Source organism: Oreochromis niloticus, linkage group LG16 (assembly GCF_001858045.2).
Source record: "Oreochromis niloticus isolate F11D_XX linkage group LG16, O_niloticus_UMD_NMBU, whole genome shotgun sequence".
In the NCBI taxonomy this organism is placed as follows: Eukaryota; Metazoa; Chordata; class Actinopteri; order Cichliformes; family Cichlidae; genus Oreochromis; species Oreochromis niloticus.
This window is the reverse complement of record NC_031987.2, coordinates 27,363,623-27,389,130: the sequence shown is the minus strand read 5'-3', so window position 1 is coordinate 27,389,130 and position 25,508 is coordinate 27,363,623. Positions and strand designations below refer to the sequence as shown.

The window sequence follows — 25,508 nt, the reverse complement described above, 5'->3', positions numbered from 1 at the left end:
TAAAAACACACTGCAGAGGTCAGTGAACATGGGAATATTTTACTTAGCACCTTCATACAGTAAAAGAAAAGAGAAAACAAACAAAACAAAGTGCTACATAAACAGCTTAAAAAACAAGCAAACTTAAATCTCTGCTGTGCAGGAACAATGAAAATGAATAGAAAATTTCAGTACTATATAAAAACTAAGAACACAAATAGAACAATACAAAGAAAACCAGAAGATCACAAACCCTGAACTGAAAACTTAAACAGCCAGGAAGCCTGAAAAAGATGATAAATTTATTATTAGCTTGCTGTTCTGTTTATTAATAGCAAGCTACTATTAAGTCACTTAAATATACAGTTCAAAAGATTCTGCTGGTTAATTTTATTTAATTGCAACATTTAGTATCTGATCCTGTTTGACTTTAGAGCCACAACAAAACGTTGAATCACAATTCTCCACAACACATTTAAACAGCATTGTTTCATCAGCCACAGTCTAATGGGGTCTGTATTTAACTGTGTCCTGTGGAACTGGATACTACTCACTCTCTTTGGTAGAGTTAAGGATGACTGTGGACAACCCGAATCATACAGATGCAGACATTTCAGAAAGCATTCTTTCTAAACTAATTTTGGTGCTTGAAATAAAATGCTAAAAACTTACCTGAGCAGTGTTTGGAGGGTGTCTTTCCACTTTACTCAAGTTCCGCCAGTCCTTTGCTCACCAGAGGCAGATGGACCAACACTCCATCTTCGCTGTACAGCAGCACTGTGAGCTCTGGTTCTTGAGCCTAAACAGAGGAAGACACATGAAGGCAGTGAGATACTGACTGGAAGCAAAAACAAAGACAAAAAAATTCTCAGGCTGTGAGACCAAAGATTTGACAGTATAAAGAGTGCAACACAGCACTTATTCTGCCTGATTTGAATTTATTAGGTAGTCTTGTTCATATACACATTTATTATTTATTAGTTACACAATGGCAGTACCCCTTGGTGGATCCCTTAAGTCAAAATTTATGGTAAAGATTCATTAAGATGCTGGAAACCTTCAACACATTTGGCACCATATCAACATGATGGGAGCTAGCCCTATTCTACGGTGGTAAACGAAATACTTTTTGATTTTTGAATTGTGAGGATTTGTGTATTCAGAACATATAAAACTGCAGCTTGATATCCTTGAAGACAACAAGGCAGTATTTCCACGGCCTCTTTGTCTTTGATTGAATCATTAACCTGTTTTGTTACATGTAACTCCAGGGCTTGGCAGAGAATAACTATGATCACCATATTTTAGTTTTCTTCTGTATGAAAAGTGAATTACTGATATTACATTTGCTCTTTACCTATATATATATATATATAAACGTATGAAAGATTTGTTTGTATTTACAAGAAAATCAGAAGTGCCACGCAGAATAAAAGGGCCATGAAGGCAGTAAATAGGACTGCTAGTAAAAACTGACTTCAGCAAGGACATTTATTATGTTTGTTGTGTTATCTTAGAGCTCACAGTTAAAGATAACAGAGCTAGTTTAGTTTAGTACTGTTTCCAAAAACCTATCATGGTACATTTTTAATGACATTTCTTTAATAAGTGAGTCTTTTGACTGTAATTTCTTAGTTTTAAAAACAGTTATGTTGTGTGTGTTTCATACCACAACAGAGGCTGTGATGTTTTTGTGTAACAGGTCGATCATTTCCATTGCAGCCTTCATGCTCCATTTGGGGCTGTAGGGCAGCACATTTTCCTCCCTTGTGACACTCGGAGCTTTGAAGCCAGCAACTTTGACTTTTAGTGCCCTACATGGAAACTCCAGCAGCTCAGCTGGCATTTGGCGCAGCCTGCCAGGAAACAACAGATTATGAGAACGCCACTCAACACATCCGCATGTCCACATCATCTGTTTATCAGTAGATAAACCCCATTCAGGGTGGGTCTCAAAGAAATTCAAAGTTAAACAAACAGCAGCTTAAGACTGGAGCCTACATTAAAAGCCAGGATATCTTTTTCTTATCTGGCTTCACTTACACCAACATCAGCAGTCAGGCTAAGCGGCCACATGATAGTGTTTATCAACTGGATTGAGTCACCCTAGGGTTTATCAAACTAGCTGCGAGCGTGTTCACATAAAACAGAAAGCAATGGCAGCATATGCTCAAAACTCTACTTGCTGATTAATTAGTTACCATGATGATTTACCCAGTAAGTGAACCACCTATGTAATACTGAAAACCCAGTTTAACCCAGTGATTTTGTGTCAGCATTGTCACCAGAAGATATATCCCTCTCACTTCTTCTCCACATCTTTTCTCTACGACAAGCCACAAATTTAATGCCCATAAAGTTTTCCAACACTTGGTCTATAAAATGTTTGTACATAAACTCATAGTTTTCAGAGGAAGTGTGCTAGTAGGATGATAAGATTCATACTTGCTGGTAGGTAGAGTGTCATCAGAGCCAAAATCGACGTGTTGTACCAGGAGCGTGACAGGTTCCACACTGATGAACTTCATCAACCTGGCTCGATAGTACTTTCCATCACTGTACGCAGCCAGACATGGACCACCTGGAAACCACAGAGCGTTGGGAGGCCCCAACTTAGTGAGTCTTGCACAGACTCGTCTGCGACTTGGTGAGTGCTTGTCATTTGGTAAAAAGCAACAGTATTCCTTGCTTCAACATTATGCACTCCATACTGTACATTAATGCCACTGTTTTGCACATACCAACCTCTGTATATTTTATATTTCTTATTTTATTGTTTACTCTATTTCATTTGTAAAACATGTATATACACACTCACACACACACACACACACACACACACACACACGTAGAAAAACATATTTAGTACACACATTCAGTAATGTATATACCTTTATATATGGTACATATATTTATTACTTTTTAGATTAACCATTTTTATATTTTGCTTGTTGCACGTTATTGTATTTTGCACAACTCTGTTGCTTGTGAAGCTTGCACACAAGAATTTCACTCGCATGTACTGTACCAGTGTACCTGCACATGTGACGTGACAATAAAGGTGATTTGATTTTGATTTGATTAAGTCATCATCAGTGTGTGAACAGATACATGAAACCAAGCATGTCACTGAAACACGAAAATGGGTACATTACTAACTCATTAAGGTGAGTTATTTCCTGTGATTGCACATCTTGACAATTCTAATAGATTTGAATCTAAATGAAGGAAACATTAACACATCCTACTGGTGTATCCATCATTGTTGCCTTCTGTCAGCGAAGAAAGAGACAAACATATGATTTATACATCATTAACAGCACCAAACTCAGAGGTTAAAATGAGCCCTAATGAGCTGCAACAGTGTCTTTGGTGTTGAAGTCCACAAGTTGTGGTCATGATCACCATCTAGCTAATGCACATAGAGTGTAGGACTTATTTTAGGTGACAAATAATTTCAATATTTTGAAATTTCTAAAGGGGTCAGAATATCCTCTGCATTGGTCACGTTGCGCACTTCTGCAACATCATCACACAGTCACTTCTATTTATGCCCACCATTAAGGCACAGGAAGCTGCTGCAGTATTCTCCTGAACGATAGGTGTTGCTGCTTAGACAAAACTGCCACATAATTGCTATTACAAGAAGGTAAGAAGTCAAAACTGGAGGCAAAGACTTTGCAGTGTGAATGAATCTCTAAGTAAAGAATATCTCTGCTTCTAACATCTCTGTTCATTTCAGATATATCTCAATGATGTTACTTGCTTAAATTTTTTAAATCTGTGTCTGGATAAAGTGAAACATTACCCTCGGGGAAGCTGCTGAGTCGTGGCACCGTGTCAATGTTTCTATTGATTCTGGTCAAAGCTTCATCTAGAGACTCTCCGTTAACCTTTGCATCAGCCGTTCCTTCCAAAGGCCACAGGAAGAGCTGCAGGGGAAACAGAACAATCTCTTATTAACAACAGTATTCTTATCCGCTTTGTTTATTATAAACATTTTTTATATGACAACAGGAATTATGTATATAATTTATAATGTAGAGAGTATCTACCTCATTGGGGGTACACATATGCTTGACCACAACTTTAAAGTGCTCTCCCTCCTGTGGCAAGTTGGGGTAGGTAAAGGACCCCAGCATTAGCTCCTCTGGGTCTCTCAAACCCTGAAAACACATCATCATTATTGGTCCTATACCCCATCTGCACACTAGGTGGAGTAGAGACTCTAATGCATCTACATAGGATCTATTTATGCACACTATAACACAGGAAACACATCTAAAGCATAATTTGCTTTAATTACTGTAAAAAGCTTACAGCTTGAGTAATATTATAGGTCTAATAATATCAATGAAAATGGCCCACAGGTGCATGAGAAGATGACCTTGATGGTGAGATTAGCCAAATTTACACATTTCCTCAGTCTTATTATAATACCTCAGTGTTAATATCCCAGTCGTCAAAGACGGGGGCAGTAGGCATCACTGTGAGGCGCTGCAGAGAAGCACACATACTCCTGAGTAAATTACCGGCATTGCTTAATTTTGGAAAAAACAGAGTCTATCACACACAGAGAGACCTTATCTGGAGACACAGTCCTATCCATGGAGGCATGTTCATGTTGGCAGAGGATCCTGCTGAGGCTCAAACCATCTATGAAGAGCTCAACAGTGACGGGTCCCCTCGGATCAGCTGGCAGCTCCTACCACACAAAAACAAATACACACAAGGGATCATATACATATAACTGTCCACATATGTTTATATACACTGACCTATTTGTGCATTTTTACCACAACGTTCATATCCACACTGCGGTTTAGTAACACCTCTTTCATCAAGGCCACTGCATCCTGCTGCCATTTACCACCAACCTGAAGAAACCAAGGTGCAAAAGTAGAATTATTTCACTTTGATTCTATTGTATTCCAGAAAAACATTGTCATTAGGCTGTCATTTTAGAAACTATAAGTGGCTTTATGGAGGAGGTCATCTTCTTCTGCTGCTTTTCAGGGATAAACATTCCATCAGCAGTCTTTTTTTTCTCTTTAAAAAAAACAACAACAAAAAAAAAATATATATATACAAGGTGGATGGAGTGACAGACACAATCTCTTTCTTACAGGGTGGATGCCAAGCAGCTGGCAGGTCATGCAGAGCTGAGGTACATCGTCACACAGGAGGATGGGGTACACATGAACCACCGGGATGTTCTCCACCAGACCATAATCGACATACTGCACCTGGTAATATAAACATGAACAAAAGTTGTATTTTTGTACCATCAAATAAATGTTTTTAAACATTATATGCAATTTAGGATATAATGTTGATGACATATTGTAGTTGAAATATCAGAGATTATTGCATCAAGTTTAACTATTGATAGTAATACTAAATAAGCAATATATATATATATATATATATATATATATATATATATATATATATATATATATATATTACTTTTTATATCATTAAAGCTAAAAATACAGTCAATTTATACTCATTTTATAAAATTAATACTGTCTTACAGAAATCCATCCATTGTCTGGCCAGATTTGCCTAGCAACCATTGTCTTGGTTTTAGGTTTTCTCTTTTTTAAATGGAAAATGCATTTACTTTAAAAGCACTCAAGGAAATAAAAAACCGGACCTTAACATGCCCTCCCAGCACTTCTAGCAGCTGTCCTCGGTACCACAACATGTCAGGTCCAATGACAGCACAGCCCAAGACTGACTTCCAGGTGTAGGGCTTCTGTCTGGGCAATGCCTTCATGCTCTGCTGAATCCTCTCCTTAAGCTGCTCCAGCTGATAATCTGACAGATGACAAAATATACTTTCACTTTAGACAGGTACACTTAATCAACCTAATACAATAGAACAGACACAAACAGCAGCACTTTACAGGCCTATTAATGACTATTTTTAACAACAGGACTGCTCTAAATGTCCAGCCCTGACAGCTAACTTTGACAGTTACTTCTCCTTAAAGCATATGCAGCGCAGTTAATATATTTTAAGCCCAATTTCCTTTCTATGATAAGATGTAAGCTATGCAAGTATGTAGAGGTAAAAAAAAATTAAATAAAAATAATGATGTGATCTTTTGTGTACCTGCATTTTGTGTTCTCACATAAATGAGACCGTCCTCTCCAACAGCAGAAATGCTTATCTGAATGTGACCAAGACATGGCAGCTCTGGGGGTTGGTACAAGGAAGTCTTTACCTGCATACACAGACACACACAAATATTTGCTTGGAGAATTATTATAAACCATATTATCATTAATGACATTTTTGTCTATTTTTATAACACATAAAATCTTGATGTGTGCATAATCACCTTCTCAGCTGTCATAATGGAGCGGGGGGCTGGTTTTGGAGGCATTTGACCACTGACAGTGGATGACTGGAAGGGCAAGGAAATAACAGGAACAGATGGGCAACTGGTTTCTGTCTCGCTCTTGCTTTGTACCTCTCTCACTGTAGACGGTGGATCCATGTCTTTGGGTTGTTGAACATTAATATTGCTGCAACAAGGCAAAGCCACAAACAAAAGACAGGATAAACGTTAGAAACATTTGCTTAAACTGGAATATCAACTAGTGGTCATAAAAAATAAATAAATACAAATAAACTCTGCTGTGTGTTTTTTTTTTAAATATTTACATTATTTCTGATGTTTTGCAGTGTCTACCAGAAATACAGGGATTCAGAAGAGGTTAGAAAGAGATTATTTGGAGAAGGAGAATAAGCCTGTGCACACCAACACACCTGACCCCCTAATGCATGTAGAACAATCACTCACACACCTTGGTTTTCTTTGCCTGAGCGCGAGGCCTTCACTAACCAGAAAGTCTGCAATGCTGATAAACTCGCCCATTCTATTGGAGCAGAACAAAGTAACAGGTACTGGACGCTCATCTGTTAACTCCTTGAAAATGAGAAAGAAGTAGAGAGAAACAAACTTTGAAAAGTAGAAAAACAAACAAACAAACAAACAAACAAACAAACAACCCCCCACATCCAAAAAAACCAGGCAAAAATCAAAGTAGAAAGAAACTGGGCGATAACGGGTGGAAAAGACAGGAAGACCTTGATCGTCATAACAGCCGAGGCTCCTGTCAAATAGTAGGAGAATGAGTCACAGGCTGTATCTGTCCAGGTAGATCGGCCTCCTGCGGGCCTAAAAGGGACAAAGAGTAAATAAAAAGTAAAAGTGAGAAAGAAGCACAAACTGGAGTACACCTTTTATCCAAACCAGAATATCGAAACTGTATGGCAGCAAAATCAAGCTGTCACATTATAGTAAAACTAATGGGTACACATCTATATACACCATCACAAAACTGTAACAGCACATTAACTGATTAAAAACTTTTAAAAAAAAAAAAATCAGAGGTTTACTGGTTAACATAACTACTATTATTATTATTATTACTGTCCAATTGTCATACTGTGACATTAAATTTAAATTAAACAACCTGGCCCTACTTCTTATTGGCAAATATATTATACATGTGTCCTTGTTTGTAATTAAACTCTGTGAGTGTCTGTGTGTGTGTGTGTGTGTGTGTGTGTGTGTGTGTGTGTAACCTGATGTCGTTAAGAGTGCACTCAAGTGCTACGGAGCCAATCAAGAAAGATGGCAACGGTCGCAGGTTACTGACATCCATCTTCATCATCTTTCCGTGATCGCACAGTCTCACCTGGTACCAGCCAGCAGAGACATAATCAGTGTTGTTAATGCTAGAATTATGCATTTCAAGAGAAATTCTAGTATGTCTGGACAGCTGTTATGAATCAATGGTTTGACTTCATTTTGCACCCTTAGAGGTAACAGAAAACAAAGTCATGCATAACAATGTAAATCAGAGCAGTCCTACAACCTTCCCATTAAAAAAAACAAAAAACAACTTTATTATCTGAAAGTACCAAGCTACAGTTACTATTATATTCAGCTGCAAATGATATACATCTATGCTAACATGCAGTTTGTTGGGTTTAAAAAAAAATTATTTACATGTAACACTGACTTTCAGTGGTGTTTAACTCTTGGATTAAAAGAAAGTAGTTTGATGCTGCTTTTTGGGGGCAACACTTGTTTTACCTCTGCACTGTCGCTAGATGTGATGTCAGAGCCTATCTGTGCTCTCTCCCAAACTCCATTAAAGAGTGCAGCACAGTACATGTCTGCCTTCCATTCCACATCCTGGGGCTCCATTTGTGCACACTCCTGCTTAACCAGTTCACTTATCCTGAAAAAACAAGCAACATAACAGTATATATAACACCAAAGGGGTGTCAGGACATCCTTAACTACTATAGAGTAACTTTATGAATTTACAACATAAAGTGCCTTGAGGCCCAACATCTGTTCTTTTTTCTACACAGTTTCCTCAAATTTTTAAAAACATGCTGCACACAATGGCAAGATATGTCAATTTTTCTATTAATACTAATTCTATTAATTTTTTATTTATATCTGTCGACTATTTGAAAATCAACTTGGTTGTGCAAAAATAGTATAACATCTTTAGTGTTTTTCATACATCAAACTAAAGAAATGGAACAAACAATGTGTTTTGGCTGCTACTATAAAAGTTCTGATACAATTTAAAATTAATTATTTGCTTTTCATGCCTTGAGTTGGGCATTTTTAAATGATTGAATGATTCAGAGATCAGTTTTAAGTGACTTAAGCAAAAAACATTCCAATGAAAATGATAAGGTACAAAGAGTGGACTGGAGAACTATCACCCAAGACCACTTAAAAATGACAAGAATGTCTGGAAGTAAAATAGAAAGAAACAAGGAGGGGGTCAAAACATTTACACAGTATTATATTATGGGAGTACCAACCAACTGCTTTATATGTTGTGGTTTGTGTGTTAGTGCTCAATAAGAAGAGGGAGGAAAAAACAAAACAAAACAAAACAAAACAAAAAAAACAAAACAGTTCAAGTCAGCCAGCCAACCTATCATACAATAAAACAGCTAAATCTAATTCATCTATAACCTAAATTACTTGTCAAGATACTAATAACTGCTAACAGGACTAAGTAGTAAAGAATGAGCATTTTGAGTATGAGTATAGAAATGTACAGATAATTCTCGGATGAATGACCTATCTGTATAACTATTTCATTCAAGAAAATGATATAATCATATTGACCGTCTTGCTTTTTAAAAGCTGACCTTTTGAGCTGAGAGTCGTACTGGGCAAAGCGGACATAGAAGCTGCTTGGAGAGTTGACATGGCAGACTCTCACTTTCAGGTCTTTGAGTTGGGCAGGGAGCTTCAGCTGAGGCTCAATTGGTTCCTCTTTTTGGTTTCCAGAGATTATTTGGTCTGGGACATCAACTAGCCCTGTTGCTAATCCAACCTCAAGTGGAGGGTCCCATATGGCTGAATCATCACCAGAGGGCCTGGCATTCTTAGGGTTCACGCTACATCAGAAGGGGTGTAAGGGGACAGTGAAAGAAGAAAATTAAGTGAAATGGAAACAATGTACTTCAAATTGGCAGAAAAGTGCAATGATTGATTGTAAGGAACAAAACAAAGAACAAAAAACAAACAAACAAAAAAACAAAAACAAATAAAGAGGTACAACAAGCACAAGATACATTAAATTCTTAAAGTTAGAGCATGAAAAATACTGCATCATTTGACTACAGACTGCAGTTAACTGAGTTCTGTTTTCTTACCCCTCCGAACTCAAGGACATAATCCTAGCTATGGTGGCTGCTGTTCATCTTTAGTGAATGTAGAATGTCAGTCCCCTGTTTACCTCACATCTGCCAATATGTGTTCATGTCTATTTACTGTGGGGGAGGCTATAAAACTTTGTGAGAAGAGCCCGGTGTGAGTCAACAAGTCTGTGCAGCTCACCTCTGTCCAATAATAGCAATACTGAGGTGAGTTGCTGAGGATATCCTGAACTCTAGCAAAAACTGTAACATTTACTGATAGTTTTACCGGAGTTACTGAAACTTTCTTTAAATTTGATCTAACGTTGTTGGACTGTAAGCAAATAAACTCTAATGCAGTGTGAGAATGTAATGAAATTGTTTTCAGATGAGAAGTGTGACCTTTAGCTCGCATAATGTTAGCTTCTAACCAGCTATAGTTGTTTAAGTACCCCATTGTCAGTTGCACAGAGACAGGAGAGACATGTTTATTCTGCTGACAGAAAGTAATTGAGACAATATCAGGAATAAATTTGCATATTTATGGAACTTTTCTGGTGTTAAAAGTTCCAACGTTAAGTCATGAGATGAGGCTAGAGGTGAGGAGAAAGAGGATAACCTTATATCCAGATACTGGTAACGTTGTCTCTTTTCCTTTGCATTTTCACTTCTTTGGTGAAGGGCGCCCCTTCTCAGATGGTAAAACATAGATCCCTCATATCTCTAATTAAAATCTGCTTCCACGGCAAGTGAATGTCTACAAGCTCTCTTTTTCTCTACCTTTGGCGTGCTATGCGGCTGGTCTGTAGCCACATACATGGCTGGTCTGTAGCCACGATTAGGGGCAATGGTGATGTCCATCTAAGCCACTGTATTCAAGATTTGGTTAACATGGCAGCTTCGACTACCCAGTACCCATTTTTAATTGATTAATTCTAAGTTTACAATCATTTCATTATGATCAATTTGTTGGAAACATTTACCCACTAATCAAATGAATGCCCTTATTTATCATCAACACTTTCTATTGCAAGTTCTATATCAAACTTTGGAGAACCAACCTCTCTTTGAAGCAGGCCAGCTCCTCTTTGACCAGCAGCTCAGCAATGTTGGTTAGTGGCTCATTCACTTCACCTTGAAACAGTTTGACTGGGAGAGGCCCAGACGTAGGGCCTCGTCCTGGAAGGAGCATACAGACAACAAAAGACGACATAAATGGCTTTTTTTTTTGTCTGCTATGTTTACAGTGGAACTTATGTTTTACACTTCAATTAACAGTACCTGTAGCTATAATAGTAACCAGTTTTTGGTTGGCTAGGCTGATGAATCTGTTAGTACACGCATCGGTCCAAGACTCTCCATCCACAGGAATCACATCAGACAAACAGCAGTGGATTGCCTGCACACAGGAAGAGTCATTTCCTGTTGACTTAAACCAACGCTATTCAAAATTTTGACACAATATAAACAAATACACGTACATTTTCATTTTATGATAAAATATTAAAGAAAATGCCAAAATAAGGTGGCAAATACACCAGACCAGCCCACCCAACTAAAGTCTATATGTGGGAAACACTGACAACTTTCAACCTTATCAAGGAATGAGCACACACCCTCATGTTGGACCATTTTAATTGAACTGAACTGGAGCCAGAAATGAACACATTTTACTGGATGATCTTTAGGTATATTACTTACCTGTAGATACTGTAGGTTCTGTTTACATGCAATAAATTCCGATTATGAATAAAAAAAAAAAAAAAAAAACCACATAAAATTTTGTGCTCTCACCCTCGCAGGAAGGGCAAAGAACTCATCTTTGATCTTCCTCAAGTCGCTGACTGACAAGATTTTCCTGTTGCCAAAGTCAACAAACTGTACCTCCACGTTTCTTCCCCCTGGATGCCCTATACAGACGTACACAGACAAACAGTTACATTAGTGTACAGCAAAAAAAATTGGTTTTGCTGAACAAAGGTTTAAGAGAAGGTTGAAGATTAGGTGAAAAAAAAAAAAAAATATGTATGAAGAAATATCTTCATGAGAAAACCATGGCTCTGCTAGTCGATAACGAGTATCTGCAGCCTGAAAAATTACCTAACAACCAAAGAATCACAAGTCTTTGGTGCAGCATTTTCTATGTAACTAATTTGCGTCAGCAAGAGCCAGAAACCACTGCCAGCCATTTTCCCTTAGCAACCGATGCTTAGATCACATCCAATGTGAGATAAATCTTGAGTCGTTTTTGCATGACGTTACATGGCAAACCCCAATACCAACAGCCTAAAATGAAAACCCACAACCTCAACAGCCTTAACTGGTAGTATGCACACTTGTAATCATTTTCTGTAAATGTTTCTGCTGTTTTAACAAAGGCAAATGCTTACTGCCTCAACTGAACAGTTCCAAAGTTTTAACCTAGCCTAAATTAACCCCAGTCGAGGATGAGCACCAGGGAATTTTTTTTTTGCTAACAAAAATGCTGCTGCTGTTAAACCAGTGTTTCTGATTAACATTCAGTTGTCATTTTTTTTAAAACTTGTAACAGTGCATGTTTCAACTATGCAGCTGTTTAACAAATTATGAAAAATAGAAAATGTAGATTTAGCACCATTTTACCTGTTCAGCTGCTTTTCAAACACTTATATCCACTAATTACAGATTATAAAAGCCCAAATAATTTAATGCTGTGTGGGACCGGGTTTAGAATGATTTTCTGCCGTTTTGCTTGTACAGCTGAGAAGAGGGACATAAACTTATTGGTCTCTCTCTTCTCTTGCCAACTGCATGCTAATGCAACCTGCAATGTAGCAGGTGGACTGTGGAAGCAACACAGTAATATCAAATGAGATATTGGGAAAATTACTACTTCCTACTATATTATTATATCAGACCAAGAAGAAGTGCTAAATAATAGGTATGGTAAACCGGTAAATACATTTATTCAAACCTTGACATGCTCACCCACACACTTACCCATCACCCGAGCTCTGTACCACAGCTTATCATCTAAACGGGCAACACAGGATTGTCCAAGCACAGGGCAGTAGATGCTGAGCTTGTCTTCTTCAAGCAATGCAAGATCATTGTAGAACTCTTGAAGCTTGGCTGAGAGCAACATGAACTCCATGTTGTCAACCTGGTGGCGATGTTGGAAGATAGATTCAGTTAACCAATAAGTGTGGGAAAAATTCAAAACGCTGTCTCTCTCTCTCTGTTTTTTTTATTTATATATAAAAAAAAACCCAACAAAAAACAAAAAAAACAAAACAAAAAACAAAAAACAAAAAACACCCAGCATGCCCCTGCGGGTGGTTTATCCTTCAAGCTCGGGTCCTCTACCAGAGGCCTGGGAGCTTGAGGGTCCTGCGCAGTATCTTAGCAATATATATTATTTTTTGTTTGACGCAATGCAATTTGTGTATTTTTTATTTAAATTCTATTGCTGGCATCTGACATTAGTTGGAGGATATTACATATTTATTCATGTTCATGTGTAGTACCAGGTTGATGTAGAAGTTAGCAGGGTTGTTGATATGGGACACCATAGCACTGATCTCGCTGTTAATCTTGGGATATACAGGAGGGTAGTACAGCAGAGGCTTCCTGCTCAGTGTCACTGGAGAATAAAACCTATGAGCAGTTTTGGAGGAAACATAGTCAAGTTTAGGCCATTTTGGTGACAGAGCTTCAAAATAAATTTTTTATTCAGTCCTAATGAATGAGATTGAATTCTTATGGGTTTGGGTTATTTGGACATTTATGGGTACCTGGCTACTTCAATGAAAACAAGATACTCTCTGATAGAGATGAATACACTGGAGCTGAACTGTTCCATGGGAGCTTTTCGCAGGTCTACCAACAAAGACTCTCGGTCCTGACCCAAAGGCCGCATCTCCACTGCTGCAGAGCCAACCACATTGCGGAATTCAACCTGTGCCTCTTTACTCCAGCCCTTTGTCTGTACACACACACACACACACACACACACACACACACACACACACACAATATTTATCCACAATAAAAAACACAACTAACATTTCAAGAAGCAATGAAAAACCAGTATCATCTTTCACTGGGAACAGAACTTTAATAATAAAAACTCACTGTTTTCCTTCATTAGAAATCATAAAGCATCATAAAGAAAGCATATTTAGGTTCTTTCTTGTGACTTCTGAAATACTGGCACGCGAAACTTAAAAAAAAAAAAGAAAAAAAAAAGGAGCTTTTACTATATCCACCTTCCAAGAAAATATTCTTCTAAATACAAATTCTATATCTGTCTATACATTTCGGCAGTCTTACCACATCATAAGGCACCAGGTCCTTGAGTGAACATCTGACGACCATTGGGGCAAAGTGAGCCAAGTCCATTTTTATGGCTCTACCCACTTTTCTCAGCTGGTTGTTCACAGCACTCAGTGAAGCCTCAGTAGCCCCGTCTTCACTGGTAAATTCATCCAAACAATACAGAATTAACTAAAGCTCAGAACAGAAAACTTCAAACATAGGCTATGTCCACACGTACCCGGGTATTTTTGAAAACGGAGATTTTCCGTTTTCGTTTTAAAAAATAATCCCGTCCACACGTAAAGGCAGAAATGAAGGAAAACGCTGCTAGGAACATGCCAAAGCAGCAGGTGGCGCTATATTCCTAACCGTGTAGAAATGTTGGCCAATCAGAAGTCTAGAAGCCTCGGTGGGAAAAAGTAAACAAAGATGGGGCATAGAAGCAGAACCGAGTCGTATATATGAAGGGACAGTAACTGTGTGTGTATATGTAAGCATTTAAACACTGCAGAGAGTACAATTAACAGTAACAGTATTGTAGAAATTCATTTCACCGAAACAACAACGTGGCGCACACTGTGACGTCAAAAAAGGCGCACACCTTTGACACTGCGTTTTCTCCGTTTTTCTCGTCCACACGTAAATGCAAAAACGGAGTTTTAGAAAATATCCACCTTGGCCGGAGTTTTTAGAAATCTCCGTTTTCAGTGACCGAAAACGCCGTTTACGTGTGGACGAAAGGTGCAAACGCATAGAAAAATCTGCGTTTTCAAAAATACCCGGGTACGTGTGGACATAGCCATAGTATACTTATGTGCCACCTCTCTGATGAAAAAGAAATGAACAGCACACAGAGTCAAAATAATCTTATACAATGTCCCAAATTCTTGGGGGAATTGGGGTTCTACGTTTACTGCAGTGCATTTGTATGTGTGTGTGTGTGTGTGTGTGTGTGTGTGTGTGTGTGTGTGTGTGTGTGTGTGTGTGTACCTATTTATGGTGATGCTTTTTGTGAGTCCATGATCAAGGAAGAAAACTCGTATACTAGCCAGCTGGGTGACTGCACAGGTTTTCACAGGCTCTAAAGAGTCTTTCTGCAAGACTTCGACCACTCTAGCCCGACACCAGTGGCCCTCGTTCCACTTTACAAAGATCAAGGATTCTGCAGAGAAACAGTAAATCAAAGAAAACAATCAAACACGATGATGTCTATAGCCATTCTGAATTAAAATTATGGCTTGATGCATTCTCAGTATATGGAAAACTCAAGCATAATCAAAAAGGGAACAAGGAAGCAAGATAAAAAATATTGAAAGCTGCCAGTGCAACCCCTCCGCCTACTAGTAGGTGCATTGATGGCATAAATTTGAAAATCCTAGGTGACTTCCTTGAGTTATCACATGCAGATGACCTCTGACCTTGAGGTCGAACTAACTGAGATTTGAACTCATCCAAGATTTTTAATAGATGCACTAATGGTACCAATTTGAAAATCCAATGTTGCCTCGTTCTCAAATTTTCTCCCAGCTGTTCACTCTCCTGGCAGGGTGAGAGTATAATAAAATGATTTGTAATTTTTCTCCACCCAATATCAAACCAATAGTAATTAGTTCACAAATTACAAAATTGCTAAATTATTGAATATCCCCTTTGCATTAACTGTCAAGTCATTTTTATTCTTATAGTACAAATATCTCCCAAGGAAGCACAATTAAATTCAATGCCACTTTGTTACCTTAACTCATTAACAGTTTACGGAACAATTTACATTATCTAGCTTTGATTAAAAGTATTCTCATGATCCATTCACTTCATAAATCCTGACACGCTGCTCTCTCCTATATAAGCTCCACACTACTGTCTGAGCTTATATTGTTGTTTGCACTAAGGCACGTAAAATGGCATTGTGATAGAAAAACAATATGACATTCTTATATCGTGTAAAAAATTTATACTGCTATTATTACAAACGCTATAATATAGCACAGCTCAAATGCGGAATATGTTTATTTAACCCTGATTTTAACAGCTCCCAAAGAACCCCCACAGACTCACTCTGTGGGCAGTTTGCAGACCACTTCAGGGAAAAAATCAGCGCCATCAGATGTGATATTTTATCTTCTCGTGATATGATTTTAAACACATCTGAGGGCTCGATTGTACCTGAGGAGACACTGGACAGCTTTGTCCTGGTTAATGCTGAGAACCTTAAGAAAGTTTTCTCCACAGTGAGACCCACCACATGTCTTTTAGATCCAATCCCCTCTTCACTTTTTAAAACACTTTATGGATTTCTTGAAGCTGAGCTTTTATACATGATGAATTGCTTTCTTCAGTTGGGTGTCTTCCCTGCTGCCTTTAAAACGGCGGTGGTGAGGCCCCTTCTGAAGAAGAGCAATTTGGATTGTAATGATTTTAATAACTACAGACCTGTATCCAACTTACCCTTTTTAAGTAAAATTTTAGAAAAACTTGTTTTTACTCAGATTAATGAATTTTTGAATGATAGACAGATCCTGGAGATATTTCAGTCTGGATTTAGAGAGAGTGTGGGGAGTGAGTTGGAGGGTGGGGTGGGGTGGGCTGCTTTTAACCATGTAAAGCACTTTGTGCTACACTGCTGTATGAAAAGTGCTTTATAAATAAAGACTGATTGATTGATTGATTTAAACTGAAATGTAAAATTTTCACACAAACTGAAGTACACACACACACAAACCTGTTTCCACTGTGTCCTTTACAGTGAAGCTGCAACCATCTCCACTGCAGAGTTGGTTGATTTTGTCCGAAAGGATCTCACTTTCTCTCCTCTCAGCCACAGACTGGACATAGAACTGACTTGGATTCACAATGTGGGTTACCACCACCCACTGTGTGACTGCTAAAAACGGGAAACAACAAGAGATGGTGTAAACAAATGGTTTGTCTTATTTAGAGCATGTAAACCAGTTAATTTTAAATGATGTGTGGTAGGACAACTGTTTTTTGCTGGTTGACATTATGCTTATTGATCTACTTATGTTGACTTTATCTTTATAACGATATAACACTATATAACAATTCCTTACCACTTCTCTTAGTAGCAGAGAACTGATGTTTTCTTCTCCTGTTAATTCTTAGTTTGTCACTGGCCAGTTCAGGCCCAGTTGGAGGCAGGGCTACAGGAAACATTTCAAAATAGATTAAAGCTTCTCTTCTGCCTCTATTTTAAGATTCTATTTGGCTCAAACATCATTTAAGAAAATCAATGTAAAGAATGTACTAACAACAAAGCAACACACCTTGTCCCTCATCTAAAAAGTCCTCAATAATCACATCTGGGCTTTCAAGGTCTGAAGCTGAGGTATGGCGAGAAAGGTTGAACCTGTGACGAGATCTTGGGCTTGGAGAGGAGCCTCGTGATGATGGACTGTTAGCTCTTGGATCCTGCTGGCGCTGCTTTGGTGGGGTGTGGATTTTGTCACTGCGTGGAATACAGCTGCTGTTTCTGCCATCTGGACGTTTCAAGTGAGACTTTCTGCCAAACCTGCCTGGCTGGTAGCTTTTGGGTGGGGACTGAGCCAGGCTACAACAAATGTCACAAGTTAAGATGCCTTCAAAAATTAAAGGCAATACAGATGGCACCAGCAGTGCACTGAAAATTAATGAATCTCTATTGAATCTTCTTTTGCCCATATTTCAATACATATGTGTACTTACATATGTATAACCACAATGTGTACATGTTTTAATGCCATATAAATTCTATTTATATTGCACCCAAATCACAACAACAGTTACATCAAAGGGCTTTTACAACAGAACAACTACGTATTTCAACACAATCCTATAGCAGAACACTACCATCCCTTTAATAATACATTGTGCCGCAAATAAAACTCACAGAGCATTACTACAGTAATGCTTTGCTTTCAAACAGACAGATTTTCAGGTAGGTTTTTAAGTATTCAGCAGTAGTTCTCCAGGCTTTCTGGAGGTTTTTCACAGGTTTTCTTTGAACATTGTCCACTCTTTGCTTATTTTCAGCCCAGTCCTTCTACTTGCCCATTTTCAGGGTAAGTTTTTTGCTTGTTGAGCAACTTAACATTAAACCTAAGAAAAAAAGAAAGGAAAAAAAAAAAAGCACCTAACTAAAGAGAGGTGAACCAGTGTTGTGTCCATACATAACAGATAGCAGTTAGCAAAGAACCGATTTGAAGTTGTATCTTTAGGGAATTACCTGTTGAATAATTGTATATTTCTTTATTTCTTTAACTGAATCTATGAAAAGAAATGCCAAAGATAACAAGGCAAGTCCTAAAAAACAGAAAATCAGCGGCAACAGGTCTATTATAAATGCCACCATCACGTAATACCATTGGGAAAGCTTCTGATTGGCATTTATCAGCACAACAATGACCCTAAACACATTGCCAGTGCGGAAAAGAATACCTTTCAGCCCACCACGAATGAGTCATGAATTTGGCCTCACCAGAGGCAGAATTGACAGAAAGTGGAAGTAAGGCAGCCAACATCCAAAGAAGAGCTTTGGATGTCTTTCCAGAAGCCCGAAGAACTATTCCTGAAGACTACTTAAAGGTATAACCAGAAAGCTGCCTAGAATAGCTTAGGCAGTGTCAAAGAACAAAGGGGGTCGAACCAAATGTTGACTTTCAAACTCGTTAAAATTGTAGGAACTCAGTTTTGGCCTTACTGTATTTGCACATCTTAATAAATCTCTGCAACCATTTCCCCATTTTTTCCTCATAAAAATATTTTTTTTAAAAAATGAAGGGTGACTTAAGACTTGCACAGTATTGTATGGTAAAGTACAAGTTAGTTAGTACAAGACCATTAGCTGCAATTAATGCATATTCTGCATATAGAAGTCTATGGCACAATACTTTTCTTAACTGCTCAAACAAACAAAAAAGGTAAGACAAATCTTCAATCACTTGAAAGGGAATAATGAATACAAGGGGAAATCTATAAGGGATAAATTAAACACTCACTCTTTTGGGTCGCTGACTTCCATCTTCAAGGACAATGCTAAATTCCCATTCAGACACTCTAACTGGAAAACACAGCTACAACACATAGATATCCCAGTTTTAAAATATGTAGAAATAAAAGTATATCACTCATGCACTCAGACTCCCGCACTTTCCCGCACACATTATTGTTACTATTTTAATATGTTAATATACTATTGGGAAGACAATAAAGAACTTGTTTCATGTATAAAGTGTTCAATAGATATTTCCCCTACAAACCAAACAATAACAAACCTCATTCCAGTCCCCATGGTAATGCATTTCATATCAATCAACTGGTCATCCACAGGAGCCTGCAGTGTCTCTAATACCTATTATTCACAGAGAAGCAGCATATTTCAGAATTCACTATATTGTCTTCTTTGCAATAAATTATCAAAGCAGCAGGTGAAGTCACATCAATTTGTTACAAATTTTACAGAATTTGACATATACTGTGTGAGGAGGAATCTGTCAGGATGTATGTAAGAATAACAAACACCTTATCTAGTATGCAGTACTGCTCCAAAAAGGGGACACGGCGGACTTTTCTGGCCATCTGCATGGCAATCTCCAATGCCTTTATTCGCTCCTGGATGTGGCACACTGCTGCTTGGCTGGATGAGAATTTTGTCTCCAGTTTTGTCAGCTGGCTCATCTGTGCATCTTTCCTGTTTTGGGGAGAGGGGAGCAATTCAGCTGTTTTACTTCATAACAGTTCCTATTTGATTTTAAAAGAAGAAACAATTTAAAGCAAGTAAAAACAACAACAAAAAAAACAAAAACAAAAAAGAACCCATCTACTATTGTTAGTTTCATATCATCCGATAAACCACAGACATAAATTCCCGACCCCATCTAAACCCCAACCTGCACCTTGTGTCAGGCAACCTCAATAGGTCACATGACAGAGTGGGAGAAGGTCTTCGCAGTGGTTTTGTCTGAAACCTCTAGTGGTAGTGACCCACACCTTTTTTTACACCTTGGCCAATGTGACAATGCAACAATCACTTCCTAAAGGACAACCCCAAATAAGATTTTAATATCTGGTACACTCTATCTTTTGATTATAAAACTAAAGAAGTTTCTTGGATGAAAAACCTTCAAAAAAACAACAACAAAAAAATTTATTTTTAAAGAAGTCCAGTCCCCTTCTCTTCAAGCTCTTAAGAAACTCTGATAAACCACTTGTCCAAAGGTGAACACAGGATATCATTAGAAAGCCTTTCTACTGAACTACATTTTGAGACCATACCAGTTTTGAACAGCATGTGAAGCCTTGTCTGCAGCTTGCTTGATCTCCATCTCCAGCCGAGCTACCTCTCTCTTCACTTGCTCTTCCAGACCAGTCGTCAGTGTCTGCACAAATGAAAAACATTTATTTGCAAATCCAACAACAGTCTCCAAGAACATTTTTTGTATTATAATTCATGTTATGTTAAATAAAATAAACAGTTAGTGATAATATTCTACAACATGTGTTCAGGTTGTTTTTATCTTTTTGTACGACACTGTTAAAATATAAAGGCGGCGTATAAAAGATAAAAAACACAATTTGCCTATGTCATCATTCAAAGACTAGGGAGCAACACTTAACCCACAAAATCAATGTTAAGGACCTATTGCTAATAAACCTTATTAGTTATGATTTGCTCTATCAGTTGTGAGCTTTTAAGCGTTACATTTGGTTTTTTCTTTTTGGGGGTGGGGGGAGGGGAGTCTGTTGCAACTGTCAACTATGAAATGAGTTTCAGGTGTGGTATATGAGAAAGGGATTTTTGGATGTTTTCATTTAAGACAGCTTCCACTTTTAAAAAGACAAGTATGGAGTGCAGCTTTTACCTCATGGATGTGCACAAGCTGGGCAACAGTTTCTGCAGCCTGAGCCAATGCCTCATCTACAGTCTTCTGAAACTTCTCAATATCAGCTGCCTAGAAAAAACAGCATCAGAAATCTTACTTCAACAATTATTAAATATTTGCCAATCATTCGTGGTTAGTACTAAAAGAATGTACTACTGAGAATAAGTCAAACATTTATGTCAATAACCTGAGAAAGAAACGTGTAGTGCTATGCTTAAAAGTCATCTCACATAACATGCTGGAATAAATATGTATGTCACAGTCAATGTGTTAATGCAGTGTGCTAAGTAATTTGAAAATTTACAGACATGTTTGACATTAACAACAAGTGGTGTGAAAACAACTTTCATTCCCCACTACTAACCTCACCCAAACTTACCTGCTCCATATCAGAGCTGACATGAGTGCCTGTGGATGGTGATGCCTTGTTCTTTTTGCGGTTCTTTGATTTGTCAAATCTGAGGTTTAAGAAGAGAAATACCAGAAAATTTATCATAACAAGAGTACGCAGAGAGCTCAACTTCATATTTTATGATGTTGTTTTTCAGTGTTGCCTTTTACGGCATCATTGTGACATTGTGTTGACAAAAAAAAAAAAAAGTGTTGTACAGCTATCTCCATGCCGTGTCATATAATACAGTATATCACTCAATATAGTTTCTTCTATCAAACACTTAGCCAACCTAGGTCCTTATGTCACCTAAGGCCTAGTACATTGGTGTGAAATTTGAAGATGATCCATTAAAAACTGTGGGTAATATAAAGTTTTTACTGATTTTCACATTTGGTGTGCCTTTCACCTGATTTTCACCGAAATAAATCAGCTTGAACTGGTATTGGTATCTACCATCACGCAAAATGTGAAAATAATATCCTGAAAACTGTGGGTGCTAGGCTACTAACAACCAGACAAACAAATTGAACTGACAACCTACTCCCTCCCTTTAGGGGGAGAATAAAGACTCTCTAATGATACTGTAAAATCTATGGCACATTCATTACATGCAGAGGAGGCAAAGTTCTTAACAGCACTGAATTTCCCGAAAGGGAACCCACCCGAGGGATTAATAAAGTTTCATCTAATCTAATCTAATCTAATCTATCATTTAACTTCTGATACAGAAGTGTTTTAGCTCAATAGTCAGAGATGCATGTTACCTTTTCATCTTATTCATTTTAGTAGTGTAGATAAGGCCTATGATTCTGCTGTCTTCCTGCAGACCATACACTCGCCCTTCGGGAAGAGTGGTCTCAACCTGCAGGGAGGATCAATTTGATAGCTTACAATCACCCTTTGACTTTTTCTGCAATGAAAAACTTTGATGCAAAACCACATCAATAGCAACTTTTGCTGATTTACCTTGAAAAAAATTAAAGAAAAAGCTACTTTCGGTCTGTTCGAACACAATGTGTGTTATGTAAAACTACTAAAATATCCAGTGACCTTAAACAGACAACAGCCATGTGTTTCTTGCATTTCTTGCACATCTACACCTACCCTTAAGGAAAGACAAACTAATCATTTCACATTTATACGTGAAGTGCTTTACAAATTAATAAGCCACTATGATGAAAGTGATCCTTTTAAATTTGCTACTGTCAACAACTGAGTTGTGGTCTCTGCTGAATGGAAAGACAATTTTTACCTCACACTCCGGGCATCTGATGACACTGTCACATTCAAGAGACTGCAGGCAAAATGTGCAATAGATGTGGCCACATAAAAGCACACGAGGGAGATTGCCAGGGATATCATCCTCTGGAAAAAAAAAAAAAAAAAGGAAAAAAAAAGAAGAAGAGGATAAACTTTGTTTTGTTCCCTTGAACTTTGACCTTAAAAACATATATTATCAAAATACAGACATACATATCTTATCATAACAAAATGTTATCACTGGTTGAATACATTAGTCTGTAATTTACCCAAATTTAGCTTAGTTGTTCTGGACACAGTACTTCAAAAATTAATGAAACAGGAAACATTGTAGTTAAGTTTTTTAAGACAACATTTAGCTAAATGACATGCAACTAATCCAGAGGTTAAATATGGACAACTGCAGCTGATTTATGACCTAAAACTTTGTATTGATCTAAATGAAGCAAGAATATCCTTCATTCTTCATTTAGAACTATTCTGTGCCCATGTATGTACAAATTCCTGTATGATATGTCTGATCACCAAGGGGAGGGGGAAAAGGCCTGGCTAGGACACACAAACACTTGTAACTTGATCTGGGAGTAATACCAATTTTGACAAACTACGTGTGATCGACTAAGACAGGTACCGAAATATATTTAAAAATCTGATATATCAGCTAATTTTCTTTTTCTGTCAGCTCTGCTCAGCAGGTTGTTGTACTTGTGACATTACACTAGTACAACTAGTGTGGCCCTTTTCAACAAAGTTCGAACAAATTTTGGTGACGGTGAAGTTATTTATGGGCAACGTAGGTCGATTATGACACGTGAAACAACAGCAAATGGGAGTGAAACATCGCATTGCATATGCAATCAAACGAATTGTTATGTATAATAATACTGTTTTTTAAAAAACATAGAAGCTGTATGTGTGACGATGTTCGTGCAAAGTTTCATTGAGCTTGCCCCACCTTATTAAGGGGAGATGACCATTACAGTAATGAAATATTGCCAACAGGATTGCAAAGTGCCATCTGGTGGACAAGCTATGCAACACCAACAGTCATAGCATATTTGAAAGGTGTTTCTGTACCGGTTTCTATACCGGTTTTTTATAGCGCCATATGGAAAACGTAACTACGAACTTTAACTTATTTGAGACATGTTTTTCTCTTGTCCTAATTAAAACATTTTTTATGGGCTCGGTCGATATACTTGACAATTTTAATTCTTCAATTTTAGTTCTGTCTTCCTTAGAAGAACTAAAATTGACATGACAGAAGAATACACATTCTGAAAAATTCATAAGTTTGCAGTTAGCTGTTTTCGGCAAAGTTTGATATGAACACATTTGCATAATTAGCTAACTTAGCTAACTGATACCGCTTCTAGCTAGCGAACAGAAATAAGTTATACCGTCATGTAAGACGGAATAACGGCGTGTTAAACTGTAAGAAAAACATTTTAAAACCCCTACCAGGAAGCGTGAAGGTCTCCCCACATAACTTGCAAATTGCAGCGCTGTGGCTTTCGCCTCTGTCCATCCTTGTTGAACTGCCTTCCCTAAACTGATTTATCGAGAAGGCTCTCCAGTTTTTCTTTGTCACGTGACGGTGCAGATGCGTTTACTGCCCAGACATGTTCATTGAGTCATTGAGCGATGAAACAATTTTATTTACAGAACCGTTATTAATTTACTGCATTGCTTTAATGCTCTGTTGCATCAATATCCATTATACAAGACAGGCAGTCACCTTTTAGAGTCATATAGTGTAAATATAAATTAATAATAATAATAATACAAACCAATTACAAAGAACCAAAAACGCTCCAATAGATAGCCAAAAGTAATTGCTAAATAGCTGAAACCTCAATTTTCTTCAAATCATTAGCAGTAAAACAAACCTAGTGCCAAACTTCCTGCCAAATTTTTGTAAAACGATCTACTTAACCCTTATTGTTCCAAGCCTGCGTCAAAATTACCTTACAAGTTCACATATAGATGCTGGGAAAACCACTGAAAAAGTTGATTAAGTAAATATTTATAAAAACTGTATAATTTTGTGAAATCAAATCTAAACCATAGCTGAGAAAATAGAGATCGAATTCACCCATTGGCTATTTAATCAGCAACTACTGAAGTGAAGTTTGTGTTTCGTGAATATAAACCTTAGACATACAATTTGAGGCAATAAGGCTGAAAAATTGAGTCCTGATTTTGTACACTTTTTTGTGAACACTTGGGGGCACCAAAGATTAAGGCAGACCCGTAACGGACGAGTTGGAAAAATATATTCTTACACTCTTTGACGTTCTTTCTTCTTCTTATCTAAAGTAATTTAAAAAGACTGATTATGGAGTGACCATTTGCCTTTCACCCTTGTGAATGTCTCCATAGATCTGCTCTTATCCCTTTAGTCATCCCTCTAGGTTAATGATTACAGGTAAGTGTGTGTCATAGGTGGCAACATTGGGGAGATTTTTCCCTTAATTATAAGGACAAATGCTTGTGTTAAAAAATTGTACTGATTTAGCGTCTTCACTCTGGTAAAGCAAAAAATAATAATAATGTTATATTAGAATAATATGAATTAATTACATGTAGGCTTAAAATTTCTGGTTTATCAAATGTCACTGGGCAGACTATTCTTCCTCTCCTGTCCTGTCTTTCTTGGTGAAGTTACCTCATCATCTCCCATCTCTGGTGTGTATGGATGTTTTGAAAAATGCTTAAATACCCACTGGAAGTTCAGATGTGTTTGATAAGTTTGAATGTACAAACTGCATAAGTTGGAATAATATGAATCTGTATAATTTTGTTTTTAGTGTTTTGGATTTCTCACCCATCTCTTTTGCGTTTTCTCTCACAATATGCATTGCTCTTATTTGCTGTATTATGTATTCTTTTGTTTTCTCTTGAACTGATTTTGAAGTCTCCACGGCAATTCTAATGGCAGCACGTTGCCCCTTCTTCCATCTGAGCACAGCTGCCAGCAGCACCGCTACCCGAGGACAATGGCAAG

The 25,508-nt window shown here is 37.7% G+C and overlaps 1 protein-coding gene across 1 annotated transcript; it reads right to left on the bottom strand.

Moving 5' to 3' along the window:
* Window positions 1-19: 19 nt before the first annotated feature.
* On the bottom strand, window positions 20-24,118 carry rnf17 (ring finger protein 17). Its single transcript, XM_005475314.4, has 38 exons — window positions 23,963-24,118; window positions 22,494-22,606; window positions 22,006-22,103; window positions 21,227-21,305; window positions 20,827-20,916; window positions 20,240-20,343; window positions 19,487-19,655; window positions 19,240-19,316; window positions 18,964-19,038; window positions 17,254-17,537; window positions 17,041-17,130; window positions 16,692-16,853; window positions 14,963-15,134; window positions 13,988-14,129; window positions 13,450-13,640; window positions 13,183-13,312; window positions 12,656-12,818; window positions 11,471-11,586; window positions 10,958-11,075; window positions 10,738-10,855; window positions 9,185-9,436; window positions 8,097-8,244; window positions 7,583-7,695; window positions 7,082-7,172; window positions 6,799-6,920; window positions 6,330-6,516; window positions 6,101-6,212; window positions 5,639-5,802; window positions 5,106-5,225; window positions 4,776-4,856; window positions 4,562-4,684; window positions 4,420-4,476; window positions 4,035-4,145; window positions 3,788-3,911; window positions 2,425-2,560; window positions 1,649-1,835; window positions 652-778; window positions 20-263 (listed from the first exon to the last, which is right to left on the bottom strand). Exons 1-37 carry the CDS (start codon window positions 24,027-24,029, stop codon window positions 683-685), a joined length of 4,782 nt encoding a protein of 1,593 aa, XP_005475371.1. The 5' UTR covers window positions 24,030-24,118; the 3' UTR covers window positions 20-263; window positions 652-682.
* Between the last annotated feature and the right edge of the window lie 1,390 nt (window positions 24,119-25,508).